Source organism: Aspergillus heteromorphus, assembly GCF_003184545.1.
Source record: "Aspergillus heteromorphus CBS 117.55 chromosome Unknown BO70scaffold_7, whole genome shotgun sequence".
In the NCBI taxonomy this organism is placed as follows: domain Eukaryota; kingdom Fungi; phylum Ascomycota; class Eurotiomycetes; order Eurotiales; family Aspergillaceae; genus Aspergillus; species Aspergillus heteromorphus.
In genome coordinates, this window is record NW_020290412.1 from 1170049 (window position 1) to 1187017 (window position 16969).

The following is a 16969-nucleotide window of genomic DNA, read 5'->3' on the forward strand; positions in this document are numbered from 1 at the left end:
TGCGACGACAATCCATTTACCCACCGACGTAAAAAAAAAAAAAAAAAAAGAAAAGGAAAAAAAAGAAAAGAGCTAAAGGTACAACGACGTCAAAATGGCTTCGGGTTCAGCGGACGGGGAGGCGAGATCAAAACTCCCAGTCCTCGTCGACGGACTTGATCGCCCATTCGAACTTCTCCCGAAGAGACTTGGAGAAGAATTTCTCAATAGGGACATCAAACTTCTTGCTGAACACGACCGTGAGACGGGGATCAATGTAGTTCTGGTCCAGATTAGTTGGCTGTCATCACCGGAGAGGTGGCATAACTCACAATCTTTGATGTTCCCAGGGCCACTTCCTTGTTCTCTTCCTTGTCCTGCGCTTGGATCTCCATGTTCTCAACGCGCTGCTCGAGCTTGCCGATCGCGGTTTCAATCTTGTCGATAGTTGGGCCCTTGCCTTCGGCTTCTACCTTTCCGGTCTTGTTCTCCTTGTTGAACTTCTTCTCCATGTCTTTAACAACCTGGAGACGCTCCTCGAGCTCTTTGGCCTTCATCTCCTTCTCCCCTTCTGCGACAAGCTTCTCGTTGTCCTTTTCGAATTTCTTCTGAATCTTCTGGCGCTGCTCCTCCAGGAGGAATGCCTGGTGCTCCTTCACCCATTCGAGATCCATATCCTCATCCCTTTCGAAGTACTTAGCGCCCTTCTTCTTTTTGAGGCCGGAGTCGAGATCAAGCATCTGTTGCTTGAGACGCCACTTCTGGTAACGTAGACCCTTGATCTGTGATCGCAAGTTTGTTAGCCTCAGTCAATCATGATTTACCGAGTGTCATCTTACCCTTTCGCTCATCTTCTCCATTTGACCAGCATGAGATGCCGCAACAGTCCGCTTGTGATTACAGAGAATGGCAACCTTACGGTTGGCATCATTGTAGGCCTTCACTTTCTCGGCATTATTACCTGTCGCTTTCATGTCTTTGAGCAGCGTAGACATGGTATGAGAAGCGTTGTAGGTACGGAACACCTTCGCAGTCAATCCCTGCATGTAGACTGACAGGTGCTTGTTGAGAGCGGAGGTCTACAGAATTAGTTTCCTTCTTGAAGCACGAGTTCTCAACACATACCGTCAGCCGATCAAAGATCTCGTCACCTGCTTTCTTGGGTGCCTTCTTGAAAATTTTCAGGTTCTTGAAGACCTGGGCGTCGACTTCGACCTCGTCATAGAAGCGAATACTATCCTTACCCAGGAAGTCGAAGACGACCTTGTTTGGTGGCTTGAGGGTGACATTTTCGTATTTCAGGGAGCAGCATCCCACAGTCTCAGCCTCGTCTTCACCTTTCTCGTTACCAGCACGAAGGGCGAACTGGTCAATCAGGTACACAGCCGTGGCCTTTTGCCGCTCAACCATAAGCTCGTGCTTCAGGTTCTTTTGATAGTCCTTGCGGATCCGGTCAATGTGGTGTTTCAGTTCACGAGCCTTCTCAAACTTCTTGAAATCACTCTGGCCCTTCACATCGGAGTTGGCCGCGAGCATGACATACTTGTAGTTGCCATTGATGTTTTCCTGCCACATGGCAAGCCACGTGCCTTCCTGGTCATGTTTAACCTCCTTCCACGAGTGGCCCTCCGGGGGTGGAGGGACAGGCGCATCCTTGCCGACGTTGATAGTGATTTGCTCCGGCTGCACCCGAGCTTTCACGCGACCCGTCTTGGGATGTTCACCACGGCCACGGAAAAGAGAAGGCGGTTCGACTCGGAAGTTGCCCACTTTTTGCTTGCGGCCATCCCACATGCAGTACATGAAAGCGGCTTCTTGCTCGTCCTTTTCTGCCTTCAATTGCTTCTTCTCGGCAGCAGGCAGGGCCTTCTTCTCCAGGCGTTTCATGTCGTAGTAGGCAAAGATTGGTTGGAAGTCGCACTTCTTAAAGTCCTTGACGTCGACTTTGTTGCCCTTGGAGTCAGTTGCGCCGCCCGTCTTCTTGAGAATGTCACGAAAATCCATCATGAAATTCTTTTGGAAGGTTGGGTTTTCAACGTGCTGAGTCGCGTTCAGCATGCTACCGAAGAAGCCAGCCACTTCTTCGGCATCAGGGTGAAGTGTGAGGGGGATGCCATCATACTTCATCTTGACATCCCCAGGAAGCGGCTCGTATGGGGGAGGGAAGACAACGCCATTGTGTTCAAGGCTCGTCCACTTGATCGTCCCATCACCCTTAGTCGGGTCTTCCCACCATTTGTACTCTTCCTCTTCCTCGCCATCATCGGCTTCTTCACTTTCCTCTTTCTTGACTGGGGTGGATTTTCCACTGGCTGCCTTTTTGACATGCGCGGGTATCGCGGGCTTCCCCTTGAGCTGGACGTGCTTCGCCGTTTTCTTGATGACGGCAGGCTTCTCATCCACAGGCTCTTTCTTCACACCATTCGTCTGTCTCTTGTTCGCCATTGCCTTAGGCGCTGCCTTTGCAGCCTTCGTAGCATCCGGCTTGCGGCTCGCTTTGGCGTCCTTCTCCGCTTTTTGTTGGATCTTCTTCTTCTGAGAGGCGAGCTTCCTTTCGATGGGGACATCGGAGTCGGACTCTTCACCTATGGCGGTTTCGGAAGCTTTGGGGAGCTTTCTACCATTGAGCGCCAGAGGCACATCGTCATCCGTCTCCGGATCTTCATGTTTCACAGACGTGCGACGGCGCTTGCTCTGTCGACTGGTCAGTCGCCGAAACGGACAGCGACAGCAATAGCGTCGCAACATTGGGGGGGAACGAAGGAATTGGCGCGAGGGTCATTGGCGTACCAGGGGCTGATCATCCTCCTCACTGCTCTCCGGTTCAGCATAGGACTTTCTTTGGCCGATGCTTGCGCGCGACTTTCTCTTGGGGGCGGCGCCATCGGCCTGGGGATCCGCATCCGCCATATCAACATCGTTCGCGGCCTTGACCGGACCAAAGCGAATTGACACTCCGGGGTCAACATGGCCGTTCGTTCCTGTCGCGTCGCCCATCTTGACGTCCGTAGGAGCACCTGCAGTACCAAGAAAGAGTGTAAGTCTTCACAAACTCAGGGCGAGCGGAGTGTGTTGAGGCGCAATAAGATGAATGTAACACATTCCACGGTCCAGGTATGCGGTGGAAGCGCAAAGGCGTGAGGAGAACCAGACGAAAAGAACTCACCAGTGCGGCGGCCATTCGCCTTGACAAGCGGGGTATCGTCTTCCGACGAGCTCATGGCTGCGAATGGATTGTGGCGAGGAAGGCGCTGGAGCGAAGAGAAAGAGTGCAGGTAGAGCCGGGGTGGAGGAGCGCAGGGCCTCGAGAGCGAGCGGCCGAGAGCGTGGAGCGAAGCTGGCGCTTGACAGATCAATGAATGCAACACGAGACCGGCCAATGAGAAGGCTGAAGGATGAGAGAAACGTCAAAAGGGAGATAAATACATGGGCTGAAAGAAACAAGTCAGGGGAAACGGAGAGGAGAGAGCCGAGGGAGCAACCCAAGGAGTGGGAGTGAGAGAAGAGAGGCTGAAGGGGGGGGGGGGGGAGGCAGGAGAGAGAGAGATCAGCAGAGGGAAGGCCAAGAGCGAGAGAGAGCGAGAAAGTGAGAGAGAACGAGAGGAAGAGAAAGAAGAGAAGGAATGGAATGGAAAACGAGGCCGTCTTTTGGGGCCTGAGGCGATCCAGTCTCGTTTCTCGTTTCTCCGGACCGTCAGCCACTCGCCGTGCGAGGAGGCTGGCGGCCTGAGGTTCCAAGGCGCCGAGGCCTGGAGGTATGACGATTCGACCCTGCGCGATGCCTGGATGCCTGAGTGGCGGGTTTCTTTGCGTCGAACTCTTCTGACTCAGCCTACGTAAGTCTCCCGGGCCGGCTGACGGTCACCTGATAGCGGACCGCCTCATCTGGCCTAGCGCAGTGTGCGTTTGTTGTCGCTGCGCGCCCGGTCCCTGTCGTTCCCCGGACAAGCACATTTTGGGCCTAGCGTGGCTGGATCCCGTGCTGCCCGGCTGTCGGAAGAACAGAAACAGGAGTCCCAAGTTCAACCACCGACTTCTCAACCCGCCAGCCAGTCTAAGAGGATTCTCTACCTCCTCCCCTCCTCCCCCCCCCACCCCTCTCTACGATTGTTCATCGTTGGTCTTTCCCGACCACACAGCTCCATTGCAAGATGTTCTCCCGTGCTGTTCGCCCGGCTGTTCGGGCTGGTAGCCTTGCGGTCTCCCGGTAAGTTCTTCTCGTTCCGGATGTCCACAACCCGCTTGCCCGTCGCCTTTTCGCTCCCCCCCCTCCCAACCGGTCCTCCCGCGAAATACCTCTCAACCTCAATTGTTGGATCTGTCGGATGACGGATTGGACCAATGGCTGATCTCTGTGAAGCACTGCGCCTTCCAACGCCGCCAACTTCGCGACTCTGCGTGAAATCGAGGGCCGCCTGAAGTCCATCAAGAACATCGAGAAGATCACCAACACCATGAAGGTCATCGCCTCGACCCGTCTGACCCGTGCCCAGAAGGCCATGGAGGATTCCCGCAGCTACGGTCAGACCTCCAACACCGTTTTCGAGAACGCCGAGACCAAGGCCCCCGAGGACAAGAAGACTTTGCTCGTCGTCGCCAGCTCTGACAAGGGTCTCTGCGGTGGTATCCACTCTGGTCTCAGCAAGGCCACTCGCCGTATCCTCCAGGAGCACCCTGAGGCCGACATCGTCGTTCTCGGAGAGAAGGCCAAGGCTCAGCTGTCCCGTACCCACCCCAACGCCATTGTCCTGAGCTTCGCCAATGTCTGCAAGGACATCCCCAACTTCAACGATGCCCAGGCCATTGCCGATCAGATCGCCCTGCTGCCCAACGAGTACGGCAGCATCAAGATCATCTACAACAAGTTCCTCAACGCTCAGAGCTACGAGGCCGGCACCGTCGAGGCCTACTCTGAGGAGGCCATCACCCAGTCCCGTGAGTGATGCCAGCGATAGCTGGCGTGTGCACAAGCTAAACTATTACTGCAGCCAACCTCTCCGCTTTCGAGACCGACGAGGAGACTCTGGCCAACCTCCGTGAATACGCCCTTGCCAACAACCTGTACTGGGCTCTGGCCGAGGGTCACGCTTGCGAGATCTCTGTAAGTACTCTGACCGCTATATGGAATATGCACGAATACTAATGGCCATGCAGGCTCGTCGTAACGCCATGGAGGCAAGTATCACTTGGGGATTTGGGCCTGAACCGGACTAACTTTCTTCGCAGAACGCCTCCAAGAACGCCGGTGAGATGATCAACAAGTGAGTATCACCACATGACTATCTTGGAACAGGACTGATGCCATGCAGGTTCCAGATCTTGTACAACCGTCAGCGTCAAGCCGCCATTACCGGTGAACTGGTTGAGATTATCACTGGTGCCACCGCCAGTGCGGACATGTAAACGCTTTTCTGAAGCTTGTGTGGGAAGGAGTCGCCATGTGTGTAGACTTACTCATAAATACCTAGATGCTTGTGAGCCTGTAAAATCTATCACTATATTTTCTTTGTCACTGCTTGTTATGTTTTGTCGCGTGACAATGAGGGAATTGCGTTGAGGGAATGAGCGAGCGAATGCTGTTACTCTCTGGTAGGTAGCCATGGCGATTCAATTCACGCAAGCCAGTTTTCACCACCACTTGTTCATATTCACTAGTACCCATGTCTTGACTTCAATATTAGCATGAGGAATTCATCCTTTCTATTCATCGCTGCCCTTGGACCCAAAGTGGCCAGCCATTGACCCCCCTCCCCCCATGCTGCTTCCATCTTCGACTGCTTCGACCGCCCCCCCTCCCTCTTCCTCTTTCTCAACTCACTCATCTCTCACTTCTCTTTGAAATCCCCATTCTACCTCACACCAAGACCTGCAACCAAAACAACCAGTCCAGACCATCAATATGTTCTCCCCATCACCGTTCACAAACTACTACACCATCCTGGGTATATCCCACAACTCGACCATGAGAGACATCAACAGCGCCTACAAGAAGCTCGCGTTGAAACACCACCCAGACAAACAAGGTGGTGGTGTCGGCAACGCCAATACCAGCTGCGAAGAAGCCTCGCACGATGAGTTCCAGAAGGTGAGCAGCTGAACTGTCCTTCCTCTAGCCAGATCCCATCCCATCCCAATACAATCAACCCACAGAACTCTCACCCACCCCATCCTTCTCCACTAAGCACCAAGCTCAACTAACCCCCACCCCCACCTTAACAGATCCAGCAAGCCATCGAAACCCTCCGCGATCCCACTTTGAAGCAAAACCACGACGACGCTCTCCGCCGCGCCGGCTACCGCTTTTATAAGACCAAGCAAGACGCACAAGGCGGAGACGGCGACGACGACGAGTACATCTGGGACTCGGGTGACTATAGCACGCGGTACGGATATAACTTCCACAACAGGTTTGAGCGGTACATGTTCAGCTACGGGAACAGCGTGCACATGGATCCGTTTTCGCCACAGTCGATGGAGGAGAAGGCAAGAGCTCAGGCGGAGATTCGATTTGGAGAGCAGTTGAGGAGGGAGGTGGAGGAGGCGGAAAGAGTGGCGGCGGAGCGCAAGGCTGCGGGGCTGGACCCTGAGGAGGCGTATGGGGCTGGTGCTGCAGAGGGGAGTGGTGCGTTTTCGGGGCCAACTGATTACGAGGAGATCCTGGAGGAGATGAGGAATGAGTCGTGTGTGAGAGAGAAGAAGAGGAGGGAGGCGATGAGGGCGAATGTGCAGAGGGATGAGGAGAGATTGAGGAATGGAGATGGGGATGACGATGATGTTGGCGATTGTGACGAGTTTGCTCGTGGTTTTGACTATGGGACCTACTGGCGGTGTGAGAGGGTTGCGGCGTCGGATGATGGGGATCGATATGAGGGTAGTTGGGATGGTAGTGATGATGAAGAGGGCTATGAGGGTGAGTACTACGAGGATGATGCGGAAGATGAGGGAGACGGTGGGCAGGAGGGAGCTGGGGAATACGATGGCGAGGATGAAGGAGACGGCGAGGAAGATGACGAGGACGACGAGAATGGGGAAGAGGTGAATGACGAAGCCCAGGATTCCCATACCAACGATGATGAAGACGAGGATGAGGATGAGGACGGTCCAGCTCCCCAGCAACAGGCGACGAACTTCGAGACCCCCAATGGAGCCGGTGACAACCACTCTCCCCCCAACGAGGAAGATGGACGTGATTATTACGATGACGAGGACTACTACGACCGAAACGAAGACGATTGCAACTACAACTACATGTGGACTTGCAAAAACGGAGAAAAGCAGGCAGCAGATAACCTCTCCACCAGCGAACATTCCAGTGCGTACGTGACCGCCGACGATACCGTTACGGAATCGCTCGGCGACGCTGGGGCCGGAATCGGTATCAGCCAGGACAACGACAAGTACTCAAGCTGCTCCACTGACAATGACTCCTCCTCCTTCTACGACCTGAGTGATGGCAACAGCTTTCCCGATGAGACCGAAGACGTCACGACCGCCAAGCTCAGTCTTGATAATATCAAGATTGACCATGAATACTTTGCTCCCTTCCTCGGCCACTTCATCGCAAAACTCTCCCATCCCAGCGCTCGTTATACGAGCCAGGACCTCCTCGCCGAGCTCAGGGGCATGATCATGGAAGTCTACTGTGGGTGGCTAGAAGCCGTCCGTCTCAACCTCCCAGACGCTAAACCTCTTGAGAAGGGACTGGACCCCAAGGAGTGTCCGCATCTGGGCTCCTGGGCGAAAACCCTTGGGCAGACTGAGTGCGAGACATGCCACCTGTGGGATCCCATGTACACGCTCGCTTGCCCTGGATGTGGGACCAAAGCCTGCGTGGGATGCCGGTTCCACTAATGTGGTCTGTCCATAGTTGCAAGAAGCGGTTTCTTTTGTGCTTTGGGCAAGTGGGTTGACACACTAGGCTTCTGAGATACACGGTGCAATTGGCCGCGTGTTCCTCCTGCTTGTGGTTGCGTGCAGTTGTTGGTTTCTTTATGCAGACAGACACTTAGTCGCTTAAGCAGTAATGCAAAAATAATCATGAAACAATGGCCCGGATAATAAATACTGCTACTGCTACTGCTACTGCTACCGCTACCTATCTATCTATCAAATCGGTAAATGACAAGCTCGCGATTACCATTCTCGCCAACAACGTATCGTTCATTCCCGCATATTTTCCCCTTCCCGGTGAGCTCAAATATATTATCCTGCTTCAAGGTAGTAGATGACGACGGGGTCCGGATGGTCAAGAAGATATTGGAATCAAACGGCCAGGTCAACAGAGACAGATGAAGACAGAATCCTACCTGGGACAACTCGTCGTATGTCTCCGAGACAATGGCATACCATGGCTCGTCGCAGACAGCGGATGTGATGGGGCTTGTTTGTAGACTACAGTTACCTCGATACGGAGGCAGCGCGATATCGACGTTCCGTCTCCAGCAAGGCCCCTCGCCGATGAGCGGGATGGTTGTGATCTGCACCTGCGAGGTCCATTCGGAGGGCCCGACGAAGCGATCCAACGGTCCTGTGCACATGCCTTCGACTATCTCGATGGAGTGGTGGTCGTCGGTGATGTTCAGGGACTGCACGCCGGGGAGGCCCCGCTGTCTGACGGAGTAGAATCCTAGTTCCCGGAAGCCGAAGCGAGAGACGATGGACGGGCCCTGGTCTTCTGTCTCGACTCGCAAGCGGCCGGATGGGTCTAAAGAGGGTCTATATGAGGAGGGCGGGGAGATATCCCATACCGACAGCGACTCGATAGGGGCGTCTTCGTCCGCAGTGTACAGGCTGCGGTTCGGCTGCCAGATGTAGATAGCGTAGTGTGTCTGGCTATGCGTGGAGTAGAACCGGTCTCGCTCGCTGAGAGGATGTCCGAGGAACATGATCTTCCACTCGTTTCGAAACGTGACGCTCCATCCGGTGGATGTGTTGGTGACATCGAACGAGGAAGCGAAGTGCCGATGCACACCGTCGCTGTCGTTCAGCCAGTGAAAGGCCTTTGGCTCCGCCCATTCAACGACCAGCACCCTCTTCTGCAGACGGATCCTGCGGATTACTTTGCCGGTGATGATGAAGGGGACCATGACGCGTCTGGTGGTGTCGAGGTCCATCACCACCAGACACGAATGGTCGGCGCTCGGGTACACCACGAGGCCGTCTTCGTAGGACCAGAATGACTCGGTAAAGGAACAGTCCACGCGCTGCATGAGATGGCTCGCGTGGTTTTCCCACGGCTGGACAGGGAACCATTCCCTTTCGCCCGTGATGCCGAAGTCGTCGCAGAGCTGTAACTTCTGGACTGACATGGGCGTTCCGCGGCTTAGGTGGTCGTATCTCGAGGCGATCCGGTCGAAGAGCCTGCGCAAGTGGTTGTCGTCTTCTGTGGCAGTGATGTGTTCTTCACGGTTGGGATCCAGTTCCCTCACTTCTTTGGCCAGGGGAAACGACTTCCTCAGCAGCGGGGTTAGGTTGTCGGGGCTCCCGAAGGCCGCATTCCAAGATTGGGAGACTTGACGGCAACGGACGATGTCTCTGGGTGGGAGATGGTCCAGGATCATCCAGAAGATCTCCCGGGGCAGGAGGGACATGCCTGTGCCCTCTGGCTTTGCTGATGCTGGTAGTGATACTGGCATGTTGGCAATTGCTAGCATGGCGAATCGGGGGCTATAGAGATCATATTAAGGAGGAGGAGGAGGAGGAGGGTATCTGAGATGCACCGTTACATGGGAGGCAGTGAGTGATGTGGAAGATAAGTCGGCCAAGTGCGGGGAGGGGAGAAGAAGAAGCATTCCCGGGGGAAGGCGGAGAAGAGCTTCCCTCCCCTTCGCGTCACCTGCCAAGAGCTTCAGGACACCTTGCTTTTGCTTTCTTCACTCCACCTTCGCTTCCTTGTCAGCCTTCCTCGCTTTCTCTCTTTTCTGGGGATGCGTCTCTCCTACTAGTGCATCGGACCATATCTTGTCTTTTCCGCCCATAATGATGCTGCAGCCCAGTTCCGCGTTCGTTCTCGTCGCATCGCTGCTGGCGGCCCTGCCCGTCAACGCCGATGGGTTGTATACAAAGAAATCCCCCGTCCTCCAGGTCACTGGCAAGAACTATGACCAGCTGATCGCCAACTCCAACCATACCTCGGTAAGCAGAACTCCCCTTGGTCCTCTCAATTGCCAGCACTCGGTACTGACAAGCTCCAGATTGTAGAGTAAGCCCGATGACCCTCCCCGTATATAGTACCTTCCTACCCTCGCCTTTCTAACACCCCCCCGCGCGCCTCCAGATTCTACGCTCCCTGGTGCGGCCACTGCAAGAACCTGAAACCCGCGTACGAAAAGGCCGCCACCAACCTGGACGGACTGGCCAAGGTTGCCGCCGTGAACTGCGACGATGAGATGAACAAACCCTTCTGCGGCCGCATGGGCGTCCAGGGCTTCCCGACCCTCAAGATCGTGACTCCCTCCAAGAAACCCGGCAAGCCCCGTGTGGAGGACTACCAAGGGCCCCGGAGTGCCAAAGGAATTGTCGAGGCGGTGGTGGACAAGATCCCCAACCACGTGAAGCGCGCCACGGACAAGGACCTGGACGCCTGGCTCGCGCAGGATGAAGAGTCGCCCAAAGCCATCCTCTTCACCGAGAAGGGCACGACCAGCTCTCTCATCCGCGCCCTGGCCATCGACTTCCTCGGCTCTGTCAGCATCGCCCAAGTCCGCAGCAAGGAATCCGACGCCGTGGAGAAATTCGACATCACCGAGTTCCCGACCCTCGTTCTCCTTCCCGGAGGCGGCAAAGACCCGATTGTCTACGACGGCGAGCTCAAGAAGAAGCCCCTGGTCGAGTTCCTCAGCCAGGTCGCGGCCCCGAACCCGGATCCCGCGCCCAAGGCTGTGAAGTCCAAGGCCTCGACTCCCCGGTCCTCCTCCGTCGTTCTTGAGAACCAGAAACCCACCGAGTCTCCCGACCCGAAGATTGTTCCGGAAGACGCTCAGGAATCCAAGCCCGCTCGTGTCCCTATCCCGGCTCCTCCCATCGACACCCTCCCCACGGCAGAAAGCCTTGAGGCTGCCTGTCTGGAGCCCAAATCCGGCACCTGCGTTCTTGTCCTGCTCCCCGAACCAAGCGAGTTGGATGCCGAGCTCCCCGGTCCCGCCAAGGAAGCCATTCTCAGCCTGTCGGAGATCGCGCACAAGTACGCCGTCCTCCAGAGCAAGCTCTTCCCATTCTACAGTGTGCCTGCCATCAACAGCGGGGCCGCGACTCTCCGGGCCGGACTCGGACTGCCTGAAGATCAGGCCGTGGAGATCGTTGCTCTGAACGGGCGTCGCGGCTGGTGGCGCAGATTCGATTCCGCCGAGGGCGCGGACTTCGGACTGGAGCGTGTCGAGGCTTGGATTGATGCGATCAGACTGGGCGAGGGTGCGAAGGAGAAGCTGCCCGAGGGGGTTGTCGTCGAGAAGACGGAGGAAGAGAAGCCGGCGGCTGATCATGACGAACTGTAAATTAGTAGCCCTGGGCTGGCGTGCGCGCAGGATTGTTATTAGCAACGGTGTTAATTCAGGAAAGGCATCTCTGTAATTCAAATCGAGCGTTGCCTGTGGGATTTCTTCCATATTCATTGTCCGCCCGCTTTCAAGATGATTTGTTGAATCGGCCAACACCCTACATGCATCCATAATCAACCATTCAGACAGTAGAAACATCCATCTTGATCCAAACCCAACCCTTCACCACCCAACTCCAGAAATTCCGCCCACACCAACAAGTAGCAAGTCACCTCCTAACAGCAACAACAAACAACCTCGGATACCCCAACAACACCCTCCCATCGCGCTGAACCGGATACACCTCTTTCAGCCTGCGCTCATACTCCTCCAAAAACGCCTCCCTCATCCTGTCCCCATCCTCCCCCTCCCCCAGCGCATCCAAGAACGGCCTCAGCCCCGACCCCTTGACCCACTCCACAATCGCCGCATGATCCCGCAGCGAATGCCAATACTCCGTCCTCCAGATCTCCACCCTCTCCACCACCCCGTCTTCACCCCCCGTCCCAACCAGCCGCTCATGAATCTCCCTCGGCGTCTGCATCCCCTCCCTGCCCCCCCTCCAAACCCCTCAACCGCTCACTCCACACCCGCCCCTCCAACGCAGCCACCTCCCGCATCTTGACATGCGACATCTCCTCCAGATTATCCGGCACCTGGAACGCGAACATGCCCCCGGACGGCTGCGTGGCCATCAGCCGTCTGATGGTCTCGATGCGCGCCGCGCGGGGCAGCCAGTGCAGCACGGCGTTCGAGAAGAAGAGATCCGTCGGTGACGAGCGCGGCGGCGTGTACGTGGATATGTCTGCTTGGGAGAAGGTTATCCGTGGGGTGCCGGTGGTCTGCGCCTGTTGGATCATGGCAGCTGAGGAATCGAGTCCGGTGATTTGGGCTTGGGGGAACTGGGCGGCGAGGACGGCGGTCGAGTTGCCCGGTCCGCAGCCGAGGTCGGTTATGCGGAGGGGGGAGTGGTGGTGGTGGTGGTGTTGTTGTTGTTGTTCTTGGAGGGAGAGGACGCGGGTGAGTAGGTCGCGTGCGGGGAGGGTGCGTTCGGAGGCGAATTTGAGGTATTGGGTTGCGTTCCAGGTTTGGGTGGACATGTTTCTGGTTGGGGTGGTTGGGGTGGCGTGGGAAAGTCTTGGTTTGGGGGTTGTGATGGTGTTGATGTTGATGTTGATGTTGATGGGGTGGATGGGCGTTTGATGAATGGTTTGGATGAGGGGCCGGATGGAGATGGAGGGGGGTTTGTGCATGTCAGGATTGCTACTCGGATATAGAGAGATAAGGAAGATGGAAGATGGAAGATAAATAAATAAAAAAGATTGTGAATAGTGATTAGTGTTGGAGGACGAGAGAGAAATAAGTATTGTATTTATACTGCTCTGGAGGTGTATAGATATTGGTCCTTGTCACCCGCACCGACTCCACATAAGCAGCGAAAGTGCCGAGAATCGGCGGATTCCCAACGGCTCAAGGAGAATGTCAACAAGAACAGTTAGTTCATTTTCAATCCGATTCCAGGTGGATACATAGTACTTATATACATACATACATCATAAGACAACTTTTGCCACTCGCAGCAGATGGATTCGCACGAGACAAAAAAGAGAAAAAAAAAAAAAAAAAAACAAAGAATCCAAAATAATGGAATGAAATAAATCATCGCACCAAATAACACCGTCAGCTCGATGCATCCCCACGCATTCAAAACTAGGACAGACAGGCAGAGATAGACGGACGGCACTGGCAGACAGCAACTTCTACTCGCTACTCAACAGTCTAGTGCTGCTTCTTCTTCTTTCCCTCCGTGCCCTTCTTGATGATCTTCTGTCTTTTCGAGTCGATCTCCTCGTCGTAGATCTCGCGCGCCGACTCGCCCTTCTTGCGCTTCGATTGCTTGGACGACTTGACGCTGACTGTGGCGGCTCCGCCGTTGCGGATCTGCTTCTCCGCGTCTTCCCATGCGGCGCTACCGTTGTTGATCTCGTATCTGGAGGCTAGAAATCAGTTATTGTTCATTCGGGAGGCATGTTAATGGTGAGAGCGGAAGGTTGGCTCACTTGTCAAGAGGCAGGGCGTCGATCAGGGCGCGCTGCTTCTCCCGCAGCTCGTCGTCGACCTGCTGGCCGCCTTCGCGGAGTTCGTCTTCCAGACCCGTTTCCAGAGGCTTGAAGCGCTGCTCGATCACTTCGTCGTGGGCCTCGGTGGCGACCGGGGCCTTCGCGGCGGGCATGGTCTCGGCGACGGCGCCTTCCACGAGGTTCCGGAAGTGCGTAGACATCTTGCGGACGATCTTAAGGAACATGGCCAGGAGCTGGGAGGACGGCAGGCTCAGCTCCTTCTCCAGGGCGTCCAGGTTCTTGTGCTGCAGACCGATGGCGAGCAGGATGGATTGCTGCACGCCAGAGAGGCTGACCTTGCCGTTGAGGCGGCCGGAGAAGTAGTACTCCGCGATCGTGGGAACCATGTCAAGGATGACGTGGTAGTCGAGCAGGTTGTTGGCGTAGCTGTCGAGACGCTTGAGGTCGAAGGGGGAGAAGGCGGCGTCGAGGTCGGACTTGGCCAGGAGGGCCTGGGCGAAGGAGGCATCAAGCTTTGCACCGGCATTGGCGGATTCGCAGATGCTGAGGGAGAGCACCGAGGGGAAGTCGCGGAACTGGTAGGACAGCAGAGCGTTGAACCGCTTGTGGAAATCCCGGGCGAAGGCGCCCAGCCAGGCGGCGTCGTTGGTGCCGGTGGTGAGGGTGCGCAGCATCACGCAGGAGTGCTCGCCGGTCAGATCGTTGGGCGTCTGGCGGAGGTAGACGGGGGAGAAGGCGGAGCGCTTCCAGAACTTGTGCAGAGACGAGGTGAGACCGAAGCTGACACCAACATAGTCGAGAGCGTCGGGTCGACGCTCCGACAGCTTGCCGAACAGGGGTGGCATTGTGCGGATGTCCCGAACATGGACGTTGTCCTCCAGCAGGTTGGTGTTGGTGAGTTCCTCGTCGGTCACCCGCACCATCTCCTCTTGGGGCTCAGGGATGTCCTCGGAGAGACTGGTGAACTTGCCTTCGTAGAAGTCGACCAGCAGCTCCAAGGCGCGGGATCCGTAACCCATGTTGGTGTACTCGGGGTTTGTCGCGATACGGACAATACGGGCACCCGAGAGACCGGCGAAGTCTTCATCCTGGTACTGCTGGCTGACAAGCCACGGGATCAGATCACCTCCAGCGCGCTGGCCACGGCTCAGGCTGTTGAGGACACTCTGTCTGCTGATGCGACCTTCCAGTGCGACCTGGATGACACAGAGGGGCTCGGGGAGCTTCGTGGCTTCTTCGTCAATGGGGGGAACAAGGACAAACAGTTGGTGCGCGGGCGCATCGCTCATGAGCTGGAGATCATTAGGGGTATTCTTATAGTGACTGGCAACGTAGAGGGCCATCATTTGCTGGAGGAACTTTTCGGAGACGGGGTGGAAGGAGAACAGGGTGTCACGGTTGACCTGGAGCAACTGGCACTGCGACGGGTGCGGGCAGCCCTGGGTGTTCATCCGGGACTTGGGCAGAGTCGCATCCAGACACAGGACCTTGTTCAGCCATTTCTCGACGGAATCGCCGGGGGCGTATCTGATGGGTTCGGCAAGGGTGATTTCCCTCAACGACCGTCCACCCAAGCCCTTTTCGGCGCCCTTGGTAGCCTTGCCCGTGGCACGATCAGCAACATCGATGTCCTCCTGGCCACTGGCCTTCAGGCCACCCCGGGACTGTTCGCGGAGCTGCTGGATCAGCTTCAGGGAAAGAGACCGGCCCGTTCCCTCATAACCGTTGATGGTGGACGCCATGAAAACCAAGTACGGTCCCATCAGCTTGCGGACCAAAGGCAGAGGGATGGCGGCAGCTTCATCAATAACCAGAAGCTCGGCCTGGCCCAGAACATGGGCATCCTGCGGCTGGATGTACTGGATCGTCTGGCGGTGCTGGCGGTGGATGTTGACCCGGACAACGGCTTTGTTGAAGTCGGGGTTTGTCGACTGAAGGATGGTGTAGTCAACGTGGTCGAGGTAGCCCAGCGCATCGAATCCCTTGAACACGAATTCGAAGAGGGTCTTCAAGTTCTCGGGGCTCGGAGACGTAATGAAAATATTGCTGTAACCGTGCGCCACAGCAGCCGCAATAGCGACACCAAGGGCGGCGGACTTACCGCGACCTCTGGCGGCAGTCAAAGTAACGGTGCTGCGAAGCGTCTTCTCGGCAATGGCGTCGACGAACGTGAGGAGGGCCTTCGCTTGATCGACTGTGCGAGCCAGACTAATCAACGGACCAACGGGCTGAGCATCTGCCAGGCTCTCCTTGATCTCCTTCAGCTCCTTCTTGGTGCCAACGTTGGTATCGTCGATGGACTCGACGGGGGGCAGCGGCTTCACGTGCTTTCCTCCGGAAATCGGCAAAACGTTCAGTTCGTCATCCACGACCAGGCAAGAATCACAGCTACCGAGAGACAGGATAAAACGCTCGTTGAACCGGGCGACGACATCGTCGTGTGCTTCGGTGCGGTACCGGGAGTGGATGTCCATCGACAAAGTGTACAGCTGCTTCAAACTCTTCATGCCCTTCAACAGCAGCACCACGATACCACCACCTTCGACGGTCTCCACGGTCCGGGCGAGCAGGTTCGGGGTCATGGCTTCGAAGTCCTGGAGAATGCACATTCCGTAGGTGTTACCGAGAATCTTCTCCGTCTCCTTGTAGTAGACATAGCGGATCTGGTTGAGGGTGATGAACAGCTCGAACGCATCCTCCTGGTTCGGTTCTCTGATGCCGCGCTTCACCTCCTTCTTGATCTTGGCCTCGCGCTTCTTCCGGTGACTCGTGAATCCCAACAGGTCCTTCTTGTACGCCCACAGGACGGACTTATTCTGCTTAACGTCAACGCTCGACATGATGTAGTGTAGGTTGACGATGGCTTCCTTGGCATGGTCGCCGACGACGACGAAGAAGCTCCGCTTCTTCTCCTGCACGCCATTGCGGATAAGGGCGGGGATCCGGGAATCGATCGCTTTGCGGGGCATTTTTCTCAAGTTTCCCTATGACCCTAGGGAGGGTAACGTTGAGATAATTGTAGGCTCACGGAGTCTGGATCGCCCGCGAACGAAAATTCGGCGACGGCGGCGGGGCCACAGGTCGGGGGGGTTGGGTTCACGGTAGTCTCGCGGGGGACACCACGTAGTCGCTAATCGTCCAAGACACAGGCCAGATCTCAACAGAGAAACGAAACAGTGGCCAGGTGCAAGGAATGAGGTTCACACTGCCGGTGGACTCTGCGATGGGGTCGCCGACAAAAAAAAAGTTATCGGCAAGATCGGAACTGCCCCTGGTGACCGCTTGCTGGGATAGGACACCGCCCGGGCGAAAGCACGCAGCACGTGATGCACTGTTCCTGAACGCGCCAACCCAGATATGGACTAGCCTGTTTAC

The 16969-nt window shown here is 56.0% G+C and overlaps 7 protein-coding genes across 7 annotated transcripts; 3 read left to right on the top strand and 4 right to left on the bottom strand.

Moving 5' to 3' along the window:
• Window positions 1–127: 127 nt before the first annotated feature.
• BO70DRAFT_288464 (DNA topoisomerase 1) lies at window positions 128–3200 on the bottom strand (the record flags this gene model as incomplete). The annotated part of the gene is made up of 6 exons (XM_025539282.1): window positions 128–262; window positions 312–761; window positions 819–1058; window positions 1105–2673; window positions 2770–2996; window positions 3146–3200. The coding sequence occupies 6 exons, from the start codon at window positions 3198–3200 to the stop codon at window positions 128–130; spliced, it is 2676 nt and encodes an 891-aa protein (XP_025401232.1).
• Window positions 3201–4052: 852 nt separating this feature from the next.
• Window positions 4053–5383, top strand: BO70DRAFT_360732 (F1F0 ATP synthase subunit gamma). The gene is made up of 5 exons (XM_025542859.1): window positions 4053–4186; window positions 4340–4914; window positions 4968–5080; window positions 5134–5240; window positions 5289–5383. The coding sequence occupies exons 1-4, from the start codon at window positions 4131–4133 to the stop codon at window positions 5191–5193; spliced, it is 804 nt and encodes a 267-aa protein (XP_025401233.1). The 5' UTR covers window positions 4053–4130; the 3' UTR covers window positions 5194–5240; window positions 5289–5383.
• A 316-nt stretch (window positions 5384–5699) lies between these two features.
• BO70DRAFT_427992 (DnaJ domain protein) lies at window positions 5700–8016 on the top strand. Its single transcript, XM_025547927.1, has 2 exons — window positions 5700–6064; window positions 6199–8016. Exons 1-2 carry the CDS (start codon window positions 5879–5881, stop codon window positions 7828–7830), a joined length of 1818 nt encoding a protein of 605 aa, XP_025401234.1. The 5' UTR covers window positions 5700–5878; the 3' UTR covers window positions 7831–8016.
• A 13-nt stretch (window positions 8017–8029) lies between these two features.
• On the bottom strand, window positions 8030–9729 carry BO70DRAFT_333751 (F-box protein). The gene has a single exon (XM_025540988.1). The coding sequence runs from the start codon at window positions 9630–9632 to the stop codon at window positions 8079–8081; it is 1554 nt and encodes a 517-aa protein (XP_025401235.1). The 5' UTR covers window positions 9633–9729; the 3' UTR covers window positions 8030–8078.
• A 126-nt stretch (window positions 9730–9855) lies between these two features.
• On the top strand, window positions 9856–11569 carry BO70DRAFT_360736 (putative disulfide isomerase). Its single transcript, XM_025542860.1, has 3 exons — window positions 9856–10113; window positions 10173–10180; window positions 10256–11569. Exons 1-3 carry the CDS (start codon window positions 9958–9960, stop codon window positions 11469–11471), a joined length of 1380 nt encoding a protein of 459 aa, XP_025401236.1. The 5' UTR covers window positions 9856–9957; the 3' UTR covers window positions 11472–11569.
• Window positions 11470–12854, bottom strand: BO70DRAFT_427995 (S-adenosyl-L-methionine-dependent methyltransferase). The gene is made up of 2 exons (XM_025547928.1): window positions 12104–12854; window positions 11470–12051 (listed from the first exon to the last, which is right to left on the bottom strand). The coding sequence occupies exons 1-2, from the start codon at window positions 12764–12766 to the stop codon at window positions 11743–11745; spliced, it is 972 nt and encodes a 323-aa protein (XP_025401237.1). The 5' UTR covers window positions 12767–12854; the 3' UTR covers window positions 11470–11742.
• A 268-nt stretch (window positions 12855–13122) lies between these two features.
• BO70DRAFT_378611 (ribosome biosynthesis protein KRE33) lies at window positions 13123–16792 on the bottom strand. The gene is made up of 2 exons (XM_025545274.1): window positions 13574–16792; window positions 13123–13503 (listed from the first exon to the last, which is right to left on the bottom strand). The coding sequence occupies exons 1-2, from the start codon at window positions 16561–16563 to the stop codon at window positions 13293–13295; spliced, it is 3201 nt and encodes a 1066-aa protein (XP_025401238.1). The 5' UTR covers window positions 16564–16792; the 3' UTR covers window positions 13123–13292.
• Between the last annotated feature and the right edge of the window lie 177 nt (window positions 16793–16969).

Bases quoted from the DNA above. Each gene is read 5' to 3' on its own strand.
- BO70DRAFT_360732 (XM_025542859.1), top strand. From the start codon at position 4,131: ATGTTCTCCCGTGCTGTTCGCCCGGCTGTTCGGGCTGGTAGCCTTGCG. The intron at 4,915-4,967 runs GTGAGTGATGCC...CTATTACTGCAG, and splicing joins GGAGGCCATCACCCAGTCCC to CCAACCTCTCCGCTTTCGAG. The intron at 5,081-5,133 runs GTAAGTACTCTG...ATGGCCATGCAG, and splicing joins GTCACGCTTGCGAGATCTCT to GCTCGTCGTAACGCCATGGA.
- BO70DRAFT_427992 (XM_025547927.1), top strand. From the start codon at position 5,879: ATGTTCTCCCCATCACCGTTCACAAACTACTACACCATCCTGGGTATA. The intron at 6,065-6,198 runs GTGAGCAGCTGA...CCACCTTAACAG, and splicing joins CGCACGATGAGTTCCAGAAG to ATCCAGCAAGCCATCGAAAC.
- BO70DRAFT_333751 (XM_025540988.1), bottom strand. From the start codon at position 9,632: ATGCTAGCAATTGCCAACATGCCAGTATCACTACCAGCATCAGCAAAG.
- BO70DRAFT_360736 (XM_025542860.1), top strand. From the start codon at position 9,958: ATGATGCTGCAGCCCAGTTCCGCGTTCGTTCTCGTCGCATCGCTGCTG.
- BO70DRAFT_427995 (XM_025547928.1), bottom strand. From the start codon at position 12,766: ATGCACAAACCCCCCTCCATCTCCATCCGGCCCCTCATCCAAACCATT. The intron at 12,052-12,103 runs GTGTGGAGTGAG...GAGGGGATGCAG, and splicing joins TGGCTGCGTTGGAGGGGCGG to ACGCCGAGGGAGATTCATGA.
- BO70DRAFT_378611 (XM_025545274.1), bottom strand. From the start codon at position 16,563: ATGCCCCGCAAAGCGATCGATTCCCGGATCCCCGCCCTTATCCGCAAT. The intron at 13,504-13,573 runs GTGAGCCAACCT...TCTAGCCTCCAG, and splicing joins GACGCCCTGCCTCTTGACAA to ATACGAGATCAACAACGGTA.